This window comes from Malus domestica, chromosome 11 (genome assembly GCF_042453785.1).
Source record: "Malus domestica chromosome 11, GDT2T_hap1".
In the NCBI taxonomy this organism is placed as follows: Eukaryota; Viridiplantae; Streptophyta; class Magnoliopsida; order Rosales; family Rosaceae; genus Malus; species Malus domestica.
The window spans coordinates 2,695,793-2,713,597 of record NC_091671.1 but is presented as its reverse complement, the minus strand read 5'-3'; the positions used below and the strand labels follow the sequence as shown (position 1 = coordinate 2,713,597).

Here is a 17,805-nt window from a genome sequence, read left to right as displayed (position 1 = left end):
CCTATGATGTCATGATGATGCCCCAACATGTGTCTAGTCATTCCTCAAAAATGGTCACTGCCTGCCGAGAGCTCTAATGGATGGTTTACAGAAGATAACAAAAAAGGAATTTGAGTTCTTGTAGTCTATAGGTCGTATTAAACCATTCTCCCTTGGGAATGATTGGAAATTCTAGTCTACAGTACTCATCAAAATCATGGTTATTTATCATAATGCAAATACTAATGCTCCTCCCTTGGCTCGTGTATGCGAATACAATGCAGTACAAGGAGGTCAGTCGAAACGTGGTTATTAAGATTGATTGTAAGGGTGAGGTGGTTGCGAATACAGTTGGCAGGTCGGAAAACGCGGCAATCGTATAATTATTTTGAATTATAATAGTTTTTATAGAATTATTTTAGTTGATTTTTTCATTGGCACCTAAACTAAAAATTATGTTACTTAAACTAATAGCTGTATTGAAATTGGTATTTAAAAGATCCCAAACACTTAAAACTTCTTTTTTTATTTTTTTATAAATGTATTCTTTAATAAAAGACAAAAAAATAATTTAGTATAAATTATCCTATCTTCGTACGAAACCGAAAGATTAGTTTGCCATTATTTTAATTGCGCGGAAACTTACTTTACTGCCAAACCTGCATGCAAGGGTTGCAGAGGAAGAAGATAAAAAATTCTTTGAAAACAGAGAAGAGAAAAAGGTACGTATTTTTCTCGCTGCTTTCAGTTGAACACACAATTACTAATGGACTACTAGTCTCTACTGTAATATTATTATTTTGGTTGACCATAGGAGCAAAAGTTATTGTAAAAGTCTCGTGACTAGAGATAAATCTTATTAGAGCTAAAAAAATAAGATATGCAATTTTCTTCTCTTCCTATTTGGCACGAAAATATCACAAGCAATTTCAAAGAAATTAATTTAACTGTATATATCCATGAACATTGGCAACATGTTGTGATAAGCAACTTCTTCTAGGTCTCTAAATTAACAGACAAACTAAAGGAAAAATGTTCATCTCTAGCTAACATCCAGCAATGTTAGAAGAGTAAATTGTAGCTATGGTCTCTTAACTTTAACTCAATTGGAGCAATGGTCACTCAACTAAAAATTCATTATTATTGGTCCCTCAACTCATCAAAATGTGCAGCTATGGTCTCTTAACTAAAAATCTATTACCATTGATCCCTCAACTTTAATTCAACTGGAGAAATAGTCCCTTAACTTTAACCTAATTGTAGCAATGATCCGTCCAACATAACTCGTTTTGACAAAAATTTTGACGTAGTTGACGAAAAGAACCTTAATTACACACTTTGATGAATTGAGGGACCCTAATTATATAAATGATTATTCCAACATAACTTATTTAGACAAAATTGATGAATATGACTATAGCTACACATTTTCATAAATTGAGGGACCAATGGTAATGAAATTTTAGTTGACGAATCATTGCTCCAATTTGATTAAAAAATGAGGGACCATTGCTACAATTTACCCATGTCAGAATATCACAAGGCATCCCTGAGAAAATCCCAGTACATGCGACGTTTTTTACTAGAACAAGTGATAAAGTCAGGACACTACTTCACCATTGTTCCTAAAACATAAGGGCTTGTAGGGCACCCTTCTTTCCGGATCCGGTGGACTTAGAGTTATCAGTTTGGCCCATGAATCCTCGATGCCATACTCTTTCATCACCCATATGTCAAGAAAATCCTCAGGACAATTACGACCACGCGTTGTCGTGAACATAGCAACGGAGTTTCCATCACCTGAAACAGACAAGTGATAATCTAATGGTTCATCCTGTCTGAAACTCTTTAGCACCCTTATCTCGCAAAATAACTCACCGTCCACATCAATTGCTAAAATGAAATTTTGATAACGACCATCGTTCAAGCAGCGCCATGCCAGCCAATGAACTGCCCAGTTCACAAAAGCCTGAAATTTGCAAGAATAAAAAACTTTACAAACGGGATCAAAAGAACAAGGACTACTCCACAAGCCTCTAGCAAGTGAATAAGCCCATAAAAAGTATTCGGATCCTCGCATTCCGACCACACGAAGAAATCTCTTGCGCTTGGGAACACTTGGATACTCTAGCTTGCAGTACTCATCAAAAGCATGGTTATCATAATGCAAATAGTAATTCTGCTCCACTGGATTGTCTCCACTAACACAATGCAGAAGGAGTCGGTGGGTGCCAAACTGCTTAAAATCGATGGTACGGCTGAGGTGGGTGCGAATCATGGTCTAAAATATCCATAATATCCCGATATTTCCATCGAAATTTCCGCGTTTTTGGACTAGTGATATTTTTTTGGACTACCGATATTTCCGATATCATCGATATTTTAGACCTTGCTAAGTCACTCATGTATCTTACCATGAAATGTATAAAGTGTAAAATATTGTACTAATTCATTATATATAAATGATTATGGTGTGTTTAAACTTCTTTCATTAATTACTACATATTTTCTACACTCACCATGTTTGCCAGCTCGCTATATAATCAATTTAAATCAGTTATATCTATCATGCAATGCATTTCCTTCCAATTTTTTGTAATAAACTAATAGATAATTGACTAAATAAACATCCAGCAAAGTTTCAATAAAAATTTCCAAGTTTTTCTAACAATTTCCATGGTTTTTATTCAATTTTTATCGATATCGATAATATCCCGATATTTCCATCGAAATTTCCGTGTTTTTGGACTACCGACATTTCCGATATCATTGATATTTTATACCTTGGTGCGAATAAAGCTGGGACTTTTTATCATGGAGTTCCAAGGCTTGGACACCGAGGTGCATCTCATCAAAGCTTTAGGAGGTAGTCTCAAAAGGATATCATGTACGATTTCCTTAGGCAAACTGCTAACCATTGCTTCAAACTTCACTTACCCGGCTGCCAATTTCATAGACATACAGTGAGAGAGGAAATATAGTGGAGCCAGTTACAGAACACCGTGCTCCTCCATCGGAGCACTTAGGAGAACAACATTGTCAACAAAACTGCTGGTGGTTGATGAATGCTGCAAAACCATTTTTTCTGTGCACCAGGAAATCAAACCAAATCAAATCATCCACAAAGAGTGAGGAATTTAAGCATATTAGATTTTGGCAGCAGAAATAATTACCGTCCAGTTATTCGTTCTATTATTCTACTAATTGGAAATGCAGCAGACACAGAAAACGAAAAGGCCACACAATGATCAATTGACAAGAGCAAATATTTCAAGGGCCAATAGTTCTTTCAATTGTTCACAATAAAACAAACAAATGTTCCTATTAGGCTACATCTGTCTAAAAGGAGATGGAACCTGAGTGAAGTTAACGTATGCCAATTCCACTCCCATGGAATAATGCAGATAAAACAGCCGAATCATCTTGTGTTCTTTTATTTTTCAAATATCTTGGCCCTAACATTAGATCTGTCTTTTGCCACATTTCCTTACTAGAGTTCTATATAAGTCAGTTGCATTGATTTTCACATCAAATGGTATGCTGTGTTGTACTACTGACGTCACTTGAAAAGCAATAACTTGCAACTAAGAAAACCGTAAAGAATGTATTGCTATTGGCTGTCTCATGTGTATATTATCAAATCATTAGACAAAGAAATGAGACAGAGTTATGAGAAAAAATCTTACAGACGAAGGCCTGCCAGTGCCAGTGCCAGTATCCACTCCTCCATGCCTGATATTAGGATCAACCTTTCCTGGTGACTCCGGTTTTCCACCTGTCTTCTTCTCATCCCTAGCCTTGTTAAAGATCACAGTAAACCCCTCAGCTGAAGCAGGATCATTGACGTCCCATTCACCAAATTTTGAGAGTGGCCTGCCTTTTTCCTGCTAGAATTCAGTAATATATTCTCATTGTTATTCAGCACAGCAAGGCAGAGGGCACCCAAGTAATAAGTATACAAATTCAGTAATATTTTGTAGTTTTAGTACTGATGTATTACTATCTTCAATTTTCCTTAGAACTCGGTTAAAATGCATAATCATCACCAATTTATCACATATCAATTAGATGAATAATGCATTTTTTGAACAAGTGATGAAGGCTTGGTATAAGGATTTGATTGACCAAAATTCGTTGGCACGTATTTTCTACTTTCAGGAAGACAAGTTATAGTAAAGGAAGTCATTTAGTGGTCATCGTTCCACAAGCCTCTAGCAAGTGCATAACAAACGGCCAAGGGTAAAATCACTCTTGTACCCACTTGAGCAACGAGCTCTTTACATTTCCATTTCTTTGTTGATTGCTTATTCTCGATGCATTAAATAAAATGCATTACTAGCTCATAAGTCAAAATTTGCTAAAATAAAATAAAAGATTAGATTAAAGTGGCCTGATTAAAATCTTGCTGGGAGAAAGAGTAGCACATTTATAAAGTTATAATACAAATCAATGAAAAGGGACCAAGCAAACATAGCAATCGTTTACCAATAAAAAAAAGAAAGAAAGAAGCAAATATAGGAATCTGGGAGAAGAAACGTTGGCGGAGAAATATCCCCGTTGACGCCAATTGAAAGGCCTCCCAAAGTAGCCACTCCTCAACCCCCAAAGCCTTGACCCAAACCAAAATATGTGGATTACTTTACTTTACAAGAATAAAGATGATTAATAATAATAATAATATTAATATTAAAACATTCCTTGAGAGATGATACCTGGACCATCAGCTTCATATCAACTCCCAATCTATGCTTATGAAAGGGATGTGAGATATTAATAATAATAATATTAATATTAAAACATTCCTCGAGAGATGATACCTGGACCATCAGCTTCATATCTTCTTATAATCTATCCTTATGTAAGGGATGTGGGATATTTTGTGCCAGTAGCGTCCTTTTCCTGGTTGACATCTCTCTTTTAGCACTGGACACCCTTCGATCCAAAGTTCCTCTAGCGAAGGAGGCAGACCCTCCTTTGGAATAGATGCTAGCTTTGGACAACGGAAGAGTTTCAGAGATTGAAGGGAGGTGAGGAATTGAAAGCCCTTGCTGCTCAGTTTCTTTAGATTCGGGAAGCCACCTATTGCGAGGTTAGTGAGAGATTTGGGGAAGAGCGTCTCCATCCGTACCATGTCGGGTGGAAACGACACCGTATCCGGGTCTTCACTGTCGATATACAAGTATCTAAGAGAGGTGAGTCTGTGCAACCCCCACTCCAACTCCCACAATGACTTACAACTCTTGACCTTCCAAAGATCAAGTGATGTTAGGTTGGGAGGAAAAGTCAAACCTTCACGGTAGTCGATGCTCAAATCCTCAAGAGAGTTGAGATTGTGCATGTTTTCGGGCAACGCCTCCAATTTGTCGCATCCGATGATCCAGATCGTTCTCAGGTTGGAGGGTCTTCTCCCCCCACTCAGTCTCGGGATGGAAACAAGACTTCCACATAGTTCAATATATAGCTTTTGAAGATTGCTGAGGTGGCATAAGCCATCCGGTAAGGATTTCAGATTTTGGCAATTCGAGATCAGAATATATTCAAGGCAGTGATTGGTGTTGTCGCTGAAGAACCCGTTCGGTGCTATTAAACCCAGTCGTTCACATTCCTCCTCATCTACTAGTGATTTCAAACTTTTGCAATCTCTTATATCTATTCTTCTTAGATTTTGGGGAATCTGGAATTTTGCAAAATATATCAACGAAGCGCACGATATAATCTCAATGTCTTTAAGAGAAGGTGGCAGACCAACATCTGGGAAAGAAACTAGACGTGAACATTCGTGAATGCGAAGCTCTTTAAGAGACGACAGCTGATTTAATCCTTTTGGTAGCGTCCAAAGATTTTCGCACTTGTTTAACTCCAGAAATTCAAGCTTGCACTCCAATATTTGCAATTGCATCAACTCCTCTGCTTCTTTTCCCAATTCTTCAACTAGACAAGAGTTGTCTTCAATTTCCAAACGGCCAAGACAAGTCAACCGCTGCAATAATCTAGCCTCATTCTTCCATAAAGACGTCAACTTCTCACATCCATGGATCTTCAAATCTCTAACCTTGCTTAATCCCTTCCTGAACAATTCCCCTGTTAGCAGAGACGTCACCTCCGAAATGTTTGAAAGCCACAAGGACTCTAATAACTCAAACTCAACCTTAGCATCCTCATTCTTCCATAAAGACGTCAGCTTCTCACATCCATGGATCTTCAAATCTCTAACCTTGCTTAATCCCTTCCTGAACAATTCCCCTGTTTGCAGAGACGTCACCTCCGAAATGTTTGAAAGCCACAAGGACTCTAATAACTCAAACTCAACCTTAGCATCTGTATGTACCAACACTTTACAACCGTCAATTTTTATTTGACGAAGTTGTTTGTAGTTGGCAATCGAAACCACCAATTCCTCACATTTAACAATTTCAAGTTCGGCTAACAAATCGAGCTTCTCTGGCAGCTCACCTTCCAACTTTGAACATCGTTTGATTGAAAGCCTTTTCAGGCAAGGGAAAAAAGCACTTTCGTGATCCAGTTGGAAAGGAAGCCACACCTTCCAATGCTACATATCCACAAACTCAAGAATCTCTAACAGCGGAAAAGGCAAGATACACTCGCCATAAAACTCAGCACCAACACTTTCCACTGCATTCATTCCTCTAATATAAAGTTCTTTGAGATGAGGCAATTGTCCGAGAGGTGGCACCGATAAACAATTGTTACATTCCTCTAACCGCACAAGCACCATATTAGAGAACAAATGACCTCCAACCCATGATGAAAATTCCTCTACGGCATAACTCTTGATGGTGAGCTCCTTGAGCTTTGTATGAGGCTCTAACATGTCAAGCACAACGGATTCCGTTTCTCTCGTGTCGCTTGAATGAGACCATTTTAGGACCAACGAATCAAGCCTCTCCTTGCATTTCAAGTTGGCCCTCCTGGCATCCTTGACATCAGTCACATTCTCCAATCTTGAGAGGCACAGTGTCCCTCGAAGATGCAATAGGGGCCCTATCTCTCTTATCCCTGATTGATCACTACCTTTGCTCACCACAAAAAGAGGCAATGATTGTAGATTCGTCAATCGACCTAGTTGCCAAGGCATTCCTTCCAACGAATATGCACCTGAGTTGTTGAGATGGCGCAAATTAATTAGATTACTCATGTTTGTGGGCAATGACTTCAATTTAGAACAACCTTCCAATATCAATGTTTGCAAGTGGTAAAGAGTGCTTGTTGACTTAGGCAAACAGGTTATATCTGTGTAGGAAAGGTCAAGATACTGTAACAACCTCAAATCACCGATTGACTTTGGCAGCTCAGTTATTGTGTAGCAATTGAACGAGAGCACTCGTAAGTATTGCAACTGTGGTAATAGCTCAAAAGTAACCTTACGAGACAAACATTTGTACCATCCACCAGAATCTGAAAGTGAAAGTGGCAGGAATGTTCGCAAGCGTTCAGCTTTTGGGAAGTCCTCAAATCTCGTAACTCCATCAAATTCACCAGCAATGAAAGACGAATGGCGAGCCCTTTGAAAGCAAGTGCTTTGCAAGTTATCACCTTGCTTATCTTCCAACCTAAAACATATTTCTCCTGCTGCCCAATGTGCTAAATCATTAACGAGGTCATGCATTACATATCTTGAATTGGTTTTGCTTGATTCTTGAAACAGCGACCTTGCTAATAGCTCTCGAAAGTAGTCGCGGCCCAAATCCTCCATTTGTTTATTGTCATCAGGTTTTTGTTGAATCAAACCCTCTGCCATCCACAAAAGGACGAGCCGCTTCTCCCAAAATTCGTAGTCATTTGGAAGTATTGAGCAGTAGGCAAAACACCTCTTCAAATGTGATGGAAGATAGTGATAGCTCAACTTTAGTACGGGGAGAAGGCTACTGTTATCTGCAAGATTCCATAGTTTGTTGTCCAATATTTCTCCCCACTCATCTTTTTCTTTGCAAAGTAAGAGACCACCGAGAGTCCTCGCAGCTAATGGTAAGCCACAACATTTTTCAACAATTTTTGTCCGAATCAACTCATAATTTACTGGTTTTACACTATTAACTTCCCCAAATGCATGTCGCTCAAATATTTCCAAACAATCATCATCTGCCATACATTCCAAATTATGAACTCCCGTGGCTCCCATAGTCCTTGCAACATGCACATCACGGGTTGTCACAATAATCTTACTTCCTCCTGCTCCGACGCCAAAAGGGGATTTAAGTCTTGTCCAGAGATCGTGTAGATCATAGTCGCCTTTGTTCCAGATATCATCTAACACGATTAAAAACTTTTTTCCTCTTAATTGCTCACACAAATCATGCTGAATTTTACTAAACTCCTCCATTTGAACGGGTCGGGATGTGATGGATTCAAGAATTGCCTTTGTCACTCGCACCACATTGAAGTCATCAGACACAGATACCCACACCTTAGGCTCAAACTCCTTCATGGCATCATCTTTGTGGTTGAATACAAGTTGAGCAAGTGTCATCTTCCCAACTCCGGGCATGCCAACTATAGCAACTACACCAAAATTGACAGCACCTTCATGCTCGTATTTTCTTGACAACAATTCAATAATCTCCCCTTTGTCACCATCCCTTCCAACAACTAGCTTTTCATCTAACACATCTGAACTTGGTAGACTTCGCGATTCCTTAGCAGACGTCCCAGTATCTTTCAAGCCAAACTTCTCTTTCCGTTCAGATATGTCTTGCAACCGCTCCGTAATCTTCTTCATTTCGGAGTTCATATCCCTATTGAATTTAATTTTGAAAAGTGAGGTCCGCACCTTGTTGCTTGTGCGGGCTTGATCACGTCCCTCTATCATGCGCTTCAACATTTGGGTGTCAAATTTGTCCAACATGTCTTCGACATCATAAGCCAAGTCTCTGAGATCATCGAGCCACAGTTTCACAGCATCCTCAGTGAGTTGTTTTTCCTCGGCATCGCTGAGCACCGCTCCTATTGCAGTTAACACGGCCCTCCACTTGTCCAGCTTCTTTCTGACGCCCCGGAAGTTTCCAATGTAGTTGAGAATCTCGCGGGAGGTCAACCTGTTGAGCAGCACCTTTAGAAACGCCGCAAGAAAACCCTCTCCCAGTGCCATGTTAAGAGTGAAGGGCACTCCAAGAAATCAAAGAAATAGTGAAACGTTCTTGAGCAATATTGAGGTGCAGAACTCAACGAAGGGAAGAGTAACAGCCAAAGACTAGTTCCTTGGAAATTTGGAAGCTTGATCTGTTGAGGCTCAGAAATAGTCACAACTGCACAAATTAAAATGATGAGAAGTAATTATTGATGCCTGCGCAATCACATACAAATTTATAGTAACAGTGAAGTAATCAATTAATGGACTCCTAGCAAAGCATATCTAGAGGTGACAATTTGGGAATGGCTAGGGATTGCCTACACCATAACCGTCCCGTCAGGTATGCAGTCCTGTTACGTTTTATGGAAATGTTCTTTTTCCTAATATATACAAAATAAGTTAGGATCAAGGAACAAATATTTTTACATTTGTTTTTAACAAATATTCTTAAATAAGAGATAAAATGATTCATCCTTAATTAACGTGGCTGGAAATTAAAAAAAAAAATTTCAACCAATCATAATAATTTGAGAAAAATATATCAAAGTTGTTTCGGAAGCTTCACATGAGGTAATACCATCTACTAAGAGACTTGGGTGGTCTTGGGACCATCCGGAAGCCCGAACAAGTGGCTGCAAGGACCTCCGTGGACCACCAAGTGTGGTGGAGGAGAAGAAGAGTGGGGCCGCACCGTGTTCTGACTTCTGGTGGGTCTTCTGGTATTCTGCAACCGAGATGGAGAGAAGAAGTTTTTTTTTTTTCTTTTTTTTCTTTTTTTTCTTTTTAAAGGAGTCAAGTCATTTAAGTAAAACGGTGTGTTTTGATGCGTAGCTTGAAAACCCCACCCCACTCAACCGAAGGGACAAGGATTGTCTACCCTCCCACTTCCAATGCCCTCTCGTGCCCTCTTATTTGTATGGTCACGGTTAAGTCACGTCAACATTTTATATTACTATTCATTTTTGTCTTATTATCTCTATAAAAAAACAATATAAAATGTTAACTTGGCTTAACTGTGACCACACAAAACAGGAGGACACGGAAGGACACCGGAAGTGGAAGGGCAGACAATCCTTGTCCCAACCGAAGACCATCAGCACAATACCAGTCTCCTCTCCAGTCTCCACAAACCACGATCAGATTGATCACACGGTCCACACCACCGACATAACCTACCATTCTGCTGTCCTTTCTTCACCACCACTTAATCCCCTCGTTTCTAAATTTAACTGAGATTTTTATTTTAGTCTAAATTAATCATGTAGAATGTTAAATTCATAATAATTATAGGTATTGTTTTAACTATTATGATTTTTTGATATCCCCGATAAGCTACAAATATGTACAAGGAAAGCTTATTTATTGATATCCCCGATAAGCTACAAATATGTACATATACATGAGTCAAAATAAGCACACAAGAGGGAGCCTTCACAAAGGTTGCTTAGGAGAAGTCTCAGCAGTCGGTAGAGCCCCAGAAAGAGAAGGCACCGGAGGGGGATCATTTGGAGCCTCAGTACTGGACAGAACCCTAGAAGGAGGAGGCATCAGAGGTTGATCATTTGGAGCTTCATTACGCGGTACAGCCCCAGAAGACGAAGGCAATAAATGCCTTTGGAACAAACCCACAAATCTCTGATGATCAAGTAAAACCTGACCATCAGTTTCCTTCATCTGGTCAAGCTTCCTCTTCATGTTTGTAGCATAGTCATGTGCGAGCCGGTGCAACTGTTTATTCTCATGCTTGAGCCCTCTAATCTCCTGTTTGAGACTCATCACTTCAGCCGCCAATGATTCAACTTGGCGGGTTCGAGCAAATAGGCGTTGGGCCATATTAGACACAGAACCTGCACACTGAACACTGAGAGCCAGCGAATCCTTAACAGCTAACTCATCAGACCGTTTGGAAAGTAGTCTGTTATCTTTGGGAGTGAGAAGGTTCCTGGCCACCACCGCAGCGGTCATATCATTCTTCATCACGGAATCCCCAACGGTAAGAGGACCAGTAGGGGAGACGAAGGATGGGCGCCATATGTTGTCTGGAGAAGGCGGGGCTGCCTCTTCAACAAGGTTCAAGTCAAAACGACGGTCGGAGGGGCCAGACATTTTCAAAGGTGTTGAAGAGAGAAGAGGTCGGACAAATCAAGATCTTAGAAGTGCAAGAATGAAGCTTCTACTGGTGGAGATTCAAGTGTGCTTTGGAACTTAATGCCAGCCCCTATAAAAATCTGCACTCGACGAAGCTTCAGAAATCGAAGAGGCGCCTGCTCAGAAATCGAAGAGGCGTTTGCTTTCTCAAAAGCTGGGCTGCTTAGAGATCACGAGGGTTGATCTCAGAAATCGAAGAGGCGTTTGCTTTCTCAAAAGTTGGGCTGCTCAAAGACCACGAAGGCCGATCTCAAAAATCGAAGAGGCGCTCGCTTTCTCAAAAGCTGGGCTCCCCAGAGACCACGAGGGCCGATATCAGAAATCGAAGAGGCACCTACTTTTCCAGCCTTTTCCAGCCTTGTCAGCACCTGTCACACGCACACTCAGTTTTGCGGAAATTATGGGCATTCTGTCAAAGACTTCTGGGGAAGTAGAAAACACATGAATCTTACTGTTCAATCACCCACTTCCCACACGCAACAATAGCTCATGGGTACCACAGATAACTTTGCCAAAGTTCTCTGCCAAAGTTGAGCACGTGAAGCTTGCAGCTCCCACTACATCGCTCTGACCAAGAAGGGTAAAAGAATAGCAAAGAAACAGCACTAACAAAGTTTAGACCCATAAATTTTGAAGGTCTAACTACCATATTATTACCCACAAGGGTAAAGGAACAGTACCACTGCTGGATAATTGGAAAGTCCCTGTGTGTCAACCTCTGTGCTTCGTGGCAAGGTAGACTAGCAAACATGCCCAACCTTTACTCACATTCGAGAAAACACTCCCAATAAGATTGCTTGCTCCAAAATCGAAGAGGCACCGTCCTCCGAATCTCGAGAGCCAGACTCCCAACATGACTACTTTCTTAAAAATCGAAGAGAGGGTAAAGGAACAGTACCATTGCTGGATAATTGGAAACTCCCTGTGTGTCAACCTCTGTGCTTCGTGGCAAGGTAGACTAGCAAACATGCCCAACCTTTACTCACATTCGAGAAAACACTCCCAACAAGATTGCTTGCTCCAAAATCGAAGAGGCACCGCCCTCCGAATCTCGAGAGCCAGACTCCCAACATGATTACTTTCTCAAAAATCGAAGAGACACTGCTCCCCGAATCTCGAGAGCCAGACCCCCAGCATGATTGCTTTCTCAAAAATCGATGAGGCATCGTTCTCCGAATCAATCGAAGAGGCGCTCGCTTTCTCAAAAGCTGGGCTGCTCAGAGACCACGAGGGCCGATCTCAGAAATCGAAGAGGCACCTACTTTTCTAGCCTTGTCAGCACCTGTCACACGCACACTCAGCTTTGCAGAAATTATGGGCATTCTGTCGAAGACTTCTGGTGAAGTAGAAAGCACATGAATCTTACTGTTCAATCACCCACTTCCCACACGCAACAATAGCTCATGGGTACCACAAATAACTTTGCCAAAGTTCTCTGCCAAAGTTGAGCACGTGAAGCTTGCAGCTCCCACTACATCGCTCTGACCAAGAAAGGTAAAAGAATAGCAAAGAAACAGCACTAACAAAAGTTTAGACACATAAATTTTGAAGGTCTAGCTACCATATTATTACCCACAACTGTAAAGGAACAGTACCACTGCTGGATAATTGGAAAGTCCCTGTGTGTCAACCTCTGTGCTTCGTGGCAAGGTAGACTAGCAAACATGCCCAACCTTTACTCACATTCGAGAAAACACTCCCAATAAGATTGCTTGCTCCAAAATCGAAGAGGCACCATCCTCCGAATCTCGAGAGCCAGACTCCCAACATGACTACTTTCTCAAAATCGAAGAGAGGGTAAAGGAACAGTACCATTGCTGGATAATTGGAAAGTCCCTGTGTGTCAACCTTTGTGCTTCGTGGCAAGGTAGACTAGCAAACATGCCCAACCTTTACTCACATTCGAGACAACACTCCCAACAAGATTGTTTGCTCCAAAATCGAAGAGGCACCGCCCTCCGAATCTCGAGAGCCAGACTCCCAACATGATTACTTCCTCAAAAATCGAAGAGACACTGCTCTCCGAATCTCGAGAGTCATACCCCCAGCATGATTGCTTTCTCAAAAATCGAAGAGGCATCGTTCTCCAAATCTCGAGAGCCAGATACCACAGACCACTTTTTCAAAGTGCTCTGACAGAGTTAAAACATGTGAAACTGGCAGCTCCCACTACCGTGCTATGACCAAGCAGGGTAAAGGAATAGCATTACTACTTGTTGTTAGGGAGACTCCTATATATGTCGACCTCCATCCCCAACGGACAGGCAGACCTGCAAAAATGCTCAACCCTTCATCATATTTGAGAGGGCACTCCCAACGAAGCCTTTCGAAATATTCAGCTTTCTTTCCCCCCGATAATACCTCTGCAAACAAGCTATACTAGAGCAAGAATATCTCATATCATCAGGGTTAAAAGCAAGAGTATCCCATATCATGCTTTTTCCCTGTCTTTTCTTTTGGCCTTGTTTTTACCTGCAAGACAAGGAGAAAGAGAGCAATCAGTCAGCACTTGGAATCAAGCTTCCAGCCAGGAACTGACTGCCTGGAACCCCTTACCTGATTACTTACCTGGCATTGCTCTCGAGTACTCATCTTCAACATCTTATGTTTCCAGGGAAGATTCCGCATCTGCTTGAGGAACAGATAGGGCAAGTGCGAAGGATACAAGGAAGCATGTGGAGACAAGCGTAACAGCACACGGGTCGATACATTCATTACTCTGTCAAAAGCAAAAGTATCCCATATCAGCAGGGTGGAACGTACTCTAGATTTGATGGACTTGTTTTGACCCTCAAATTCTTCAGTCGGCCTTATACTCTGGAGGAAACCAGAAAACCCTCCAGCTCAGTTCAAGAATAAGCCTGTGGAAAGTTACTTCTTCAAAAGCAAAAGTATCTCATATCATCTCTTCTCATTTTTCTTCTCTTTATCCTTCATGCTGCTGCAAGATGGGGAGAAGGTGAACAATCAGTCGGAGCTCTGATTGCTTACCTTGTCTGTCACCTCTTTCAGCAGACCCCCTAGCTCGGCGACTTGGGGGACTCCTACTACATGGTTTGTATCGCGCTTGACCAAGCCTGAAACTACAAGTAAGCTTCAAGTGAAATTGATACATTACCTTGTGCATCTCCACCAGTTAAAGATACCACCCCTGGATGGAGGAAGAGTACTTCCAGAGAAGATGCCACATCTACCTATGAGATAGATAAGGCAAGTCAAGACGACACCACACTCCGATACTTAGAAGTTTCGTGATTACGAGATCATTCTCCCACAATATTTCCTAATGTCATTTGTACTAAATCATTCACTTGTACTCACTAAATGAGAGCTTGAACCTATGTACTTGTGTAAACCCTTCACAATTAATGAGAACTCTTCTATTCCGTGGACGTAGCCAATCTGGGTGAACCACGTACATCTTGTGTTTGCTTTCCTATCTCTATCCATTTATATACTTATCCACACTAATGACCGGAGCAATCTAGCGAAGATCACAAAAAGCGATCGTTTTCGCTACCTAGGATCTATCTTGCAAGAGAACGGAGAATTAGATGGAGATCTCAACCATAGAATACGAGCTGGATGGAAAGAGTGCATCCGGCGTGTTGTGTGACCGTCGTAGGCCACTGAAGCTCAAGGGAAAATTTTATAGGACGGCAATAAGGCTAGCGATGTTGTATGGCATAGAATGTTGGGTGGTGAAGCATCAACACGTACACAAAATGGGTGTAGCGGAGATGAGGATGCTTCGTGGGATGTGTGGGCACACGAGAAAGGATAAGATTGGGAATGAGGATATCCGAGGTAAAGTAGGAGTAGCCGAAATTGTAGGAAAGATGAGAGAAAATCGGCTCCGGTGATTTTGAACATGTGCAAAGAAGGCCGACTGACGCTCCGGTTCGAAGATGTGACTACGGGACAGAGGTTCAGGGCCGAAGGGGTAGAGGAAGACCTAGGACAACTTTGGAAGAGACTCTAAGAAAAGACTTAGAGTACTTGGATCTAACGGAGGACATGACACAAAACCGAGCGCAATGGCGTTCTAGGATTCATATAGCCGACCCCACTTAGTGGGAAAAGGCTTTGTTGTTGTTGTTGTTGTTGTTGTAGAATGTTAAATTCATAATAGTTATAGGTATTTTTTTTCTTTTAGCTTCATCAATTAATATGTTTTTTTTTTGTTTTGAGTAATTGATATGTGTAGAAATTAGAAGTATGGAACGATATTACGCATACCTCATCGTTGACAAATAAGTCTTTGTACTTTGTAGCTTGTAATGTTGTTTGTACAAAAATTATGAATGAAAAATTGTAGTCTAGCATTTAATTTTCAATATTATTTTTCGCTTAATATTTTTTAGGGCCTTTATATTAGGACCACCGATATTAAAATCTTCGATCTGCCACTGGGTAAGACTTCATATTTTTCATTGTTTTAATGCTTTCAACGATATCGGCATGCTTATAGCTGGGTTATGAATGATATTCCTTATAAAAAGTATAGTTGATGATGAGGATCACACACCTAATAATTGGCCATATGAAGTAGACTTTGGAGTAATAGATCATTTTCATATCCGCTTGGACCCTCCCTTTCGCTCACGAGTATCGAGGGACAAGCATGGAATTAAGTTATAGAATAAAGATGGGTGTGTGAATCATTTTTTGGGTAACCTGGTTGGTGTTCCAGTACGGGACTAACAATTTAACCTACTAACGTTATCGTTTGTCAAAAGAAAAACACGTACACCATAATATTACTCAATGATAAGGCACAATAAAACACACCATAAAAACTCAAGATTGAAAAAATCATGCTAGTAAGCAATGCATCATTTTTCTTAAATTTTAACATGTTGAACAAATAAAATGGGGCAGTTTTGGGATTACCTTGCAATCCTACGTTTCAAGACTCGAAATCTGCACGGATATTGGACAAGATCTGTAGCAAGAAGCAGTTTCATGGAAGTCTGTCAGGTCATGAGGGCGCTTGTTTGCACTGATGATCAATAAATCCAAACTGAATGATGGAATAATTAAGGCTGAAAACTGAACAAATTATATAGCTGGTTATCGATGAAATAATTAATTAAGCATACAATCTTGAAGAAAAATGAAATAATTAATTTATAAATAATGGATTCCGCATATATAGTTGCAAGAGGAACTTACTGCGTTCAAGTTTTCAGATGATGATGAAGATGAAGGGACTTGTTTTCCATAGATTATGAAAATCAACAGATCCAGACCACTTTAGAGCTCTTCAATTTGCAATGAGGATTAGGTGTTGAAAGACCACAGCAAGTCTTCCTCTTTTTACTTTCTCTTTATTTTTTTGTGGGGTCATGATCATGCTGTTTTATCTTTTTAATTGCTTTCTTATCTCCTATGTCCCACACGGTTATACTTTTCTTTTCCTTTATACGAACGATTTTGGGAGATGAGGAACCAAACACGCAACTCAGGGTGGAAGAGTGATTGCTCGTAAACAACCGAGTTGCATTTCCTTGCAATACCGATTATTTTATTTTGAGATGGTGATTGGTTCAATTTTATAGGCCATGGTAGATAATGTTGAGACTCTCAAACAGCCTGAGCCACACAACACAAAGAAGTAGAAAATAATCCTGCAAAAAGTTACCATGGATTATTGTTTACCATCTTGTAGTTATACTACTTAATTAGTCACAAAGCTATATTAGATCAATTGAAGATGAAGAGCAAGTTTTATTAGCATATAATTAATGGACATCTAGCTGTTAAAGAAAGGAAACAAGTCAAACAACATTGAGCAAGATTTTCATGAAGTGAAATTTACTAGCTTATTATGTTAATTTTGAAGATTAAGAGAGAAGAATTAAATTCAGTGGAATTGAATTAGTGACAAGTAATTTTAGATTTATGTCTTGCCGTGTGAATTTGCTTTTTACTAATAAGTCTCCCAACAACTTGACCTTTCCACTACCCAAAAGGTGAAAATGCACGAACCCGAACATGCTAAGAAAGTAGAAAAACTAAGTTAACGTAATGTATGTGAAGAGAGACTAAACACAAATTGTATTGTTAACCCATGATGTCATGATAATGCCCCAACATGTGTCTAGTCCATTCCCTAAATATGGTCATTGCATGCTGAGAGCTCTACTGGATGGTTTGTAGAAGATACCATATTCGTCCTTGATATATTTGAAGGAGTTGTACAATTTAGGATTTAGTAAAAGGGTGTGATATCTATACACCAATTTTTACCTCTCACACACCCTTTTAATTTTTGACCGTTGGATCGGATAAATGGAAGTAGATCAAATGACAGAAGTTAACAAGAGGTATGTGAGAAGTAAAAAAAAAAGAGTGTGAGAGAAAGGGATCATTTCAACACCGATTTTGGGGGGGAACCAAACGTTATGAGTGACTGCTGGTAAACAACTGAGCTACATTCCTTTCAACACCGATTATATTATTTTGTGATCGAAAGGGATCATTTCTTGATTCCTTTTACCTAATCTTCTTTATTAAGGTTCTTGAAATCTGATTCAACAACTAAAGTTATTATAATTTTTAAAATAGATCCGTGTTTTTAGTTGTTG

General features: G+C 40.1%; 1 protein-coding gene and 1 long non-coding RNA gene across 2 annotated transcripts; both read right to left on the bottom strand.

The window, feature by feature from the left end:
* Nucleotides 1–1,439: 1,439 nt before the first annotated feature.
* On the bottom strand, nucleotides 1,440–16,739 carry LOC103432785 (putative disease resistance RPP13-like protein 1). Its single transcript, XM_070807463.1, is given in 7 exon segments — nucleotides 1,440–1,653; nucleotides 1,655–2,254; nucleotides 2,775–2,920; nucleotides 4,692–4,711; nucleotides 4,830–9,242; nucleotides 16,109–16,267; nucleotides 16,391–16,739. Coding segments are annotated over 5 exon segments (5,160 nt in total). The 5' UTR covers nucleotides 9,086–9,242; nucleotides 16,109–16,267; nucleotides 16,391–16,739; the 3' UTR covers nucleotides 1,440–1,515.
* Nucleotides 3,666–4,595, bottom strand: LOC114819435 (uncharacterized). Its single transcript, XR_011572714.1, has 2 exons — nucleotides 4,465–4,595; nucleotides 3,666–3,863 (listed from the first exon to the last, which is right to left on the bottom strand). It is a non-coding gene; the product is annotated as an uncharacterized lncRNA (long non-coding RNA).
* Nucleotides 16,740–17,805: the final 1,066 nt, after the last annotated feature.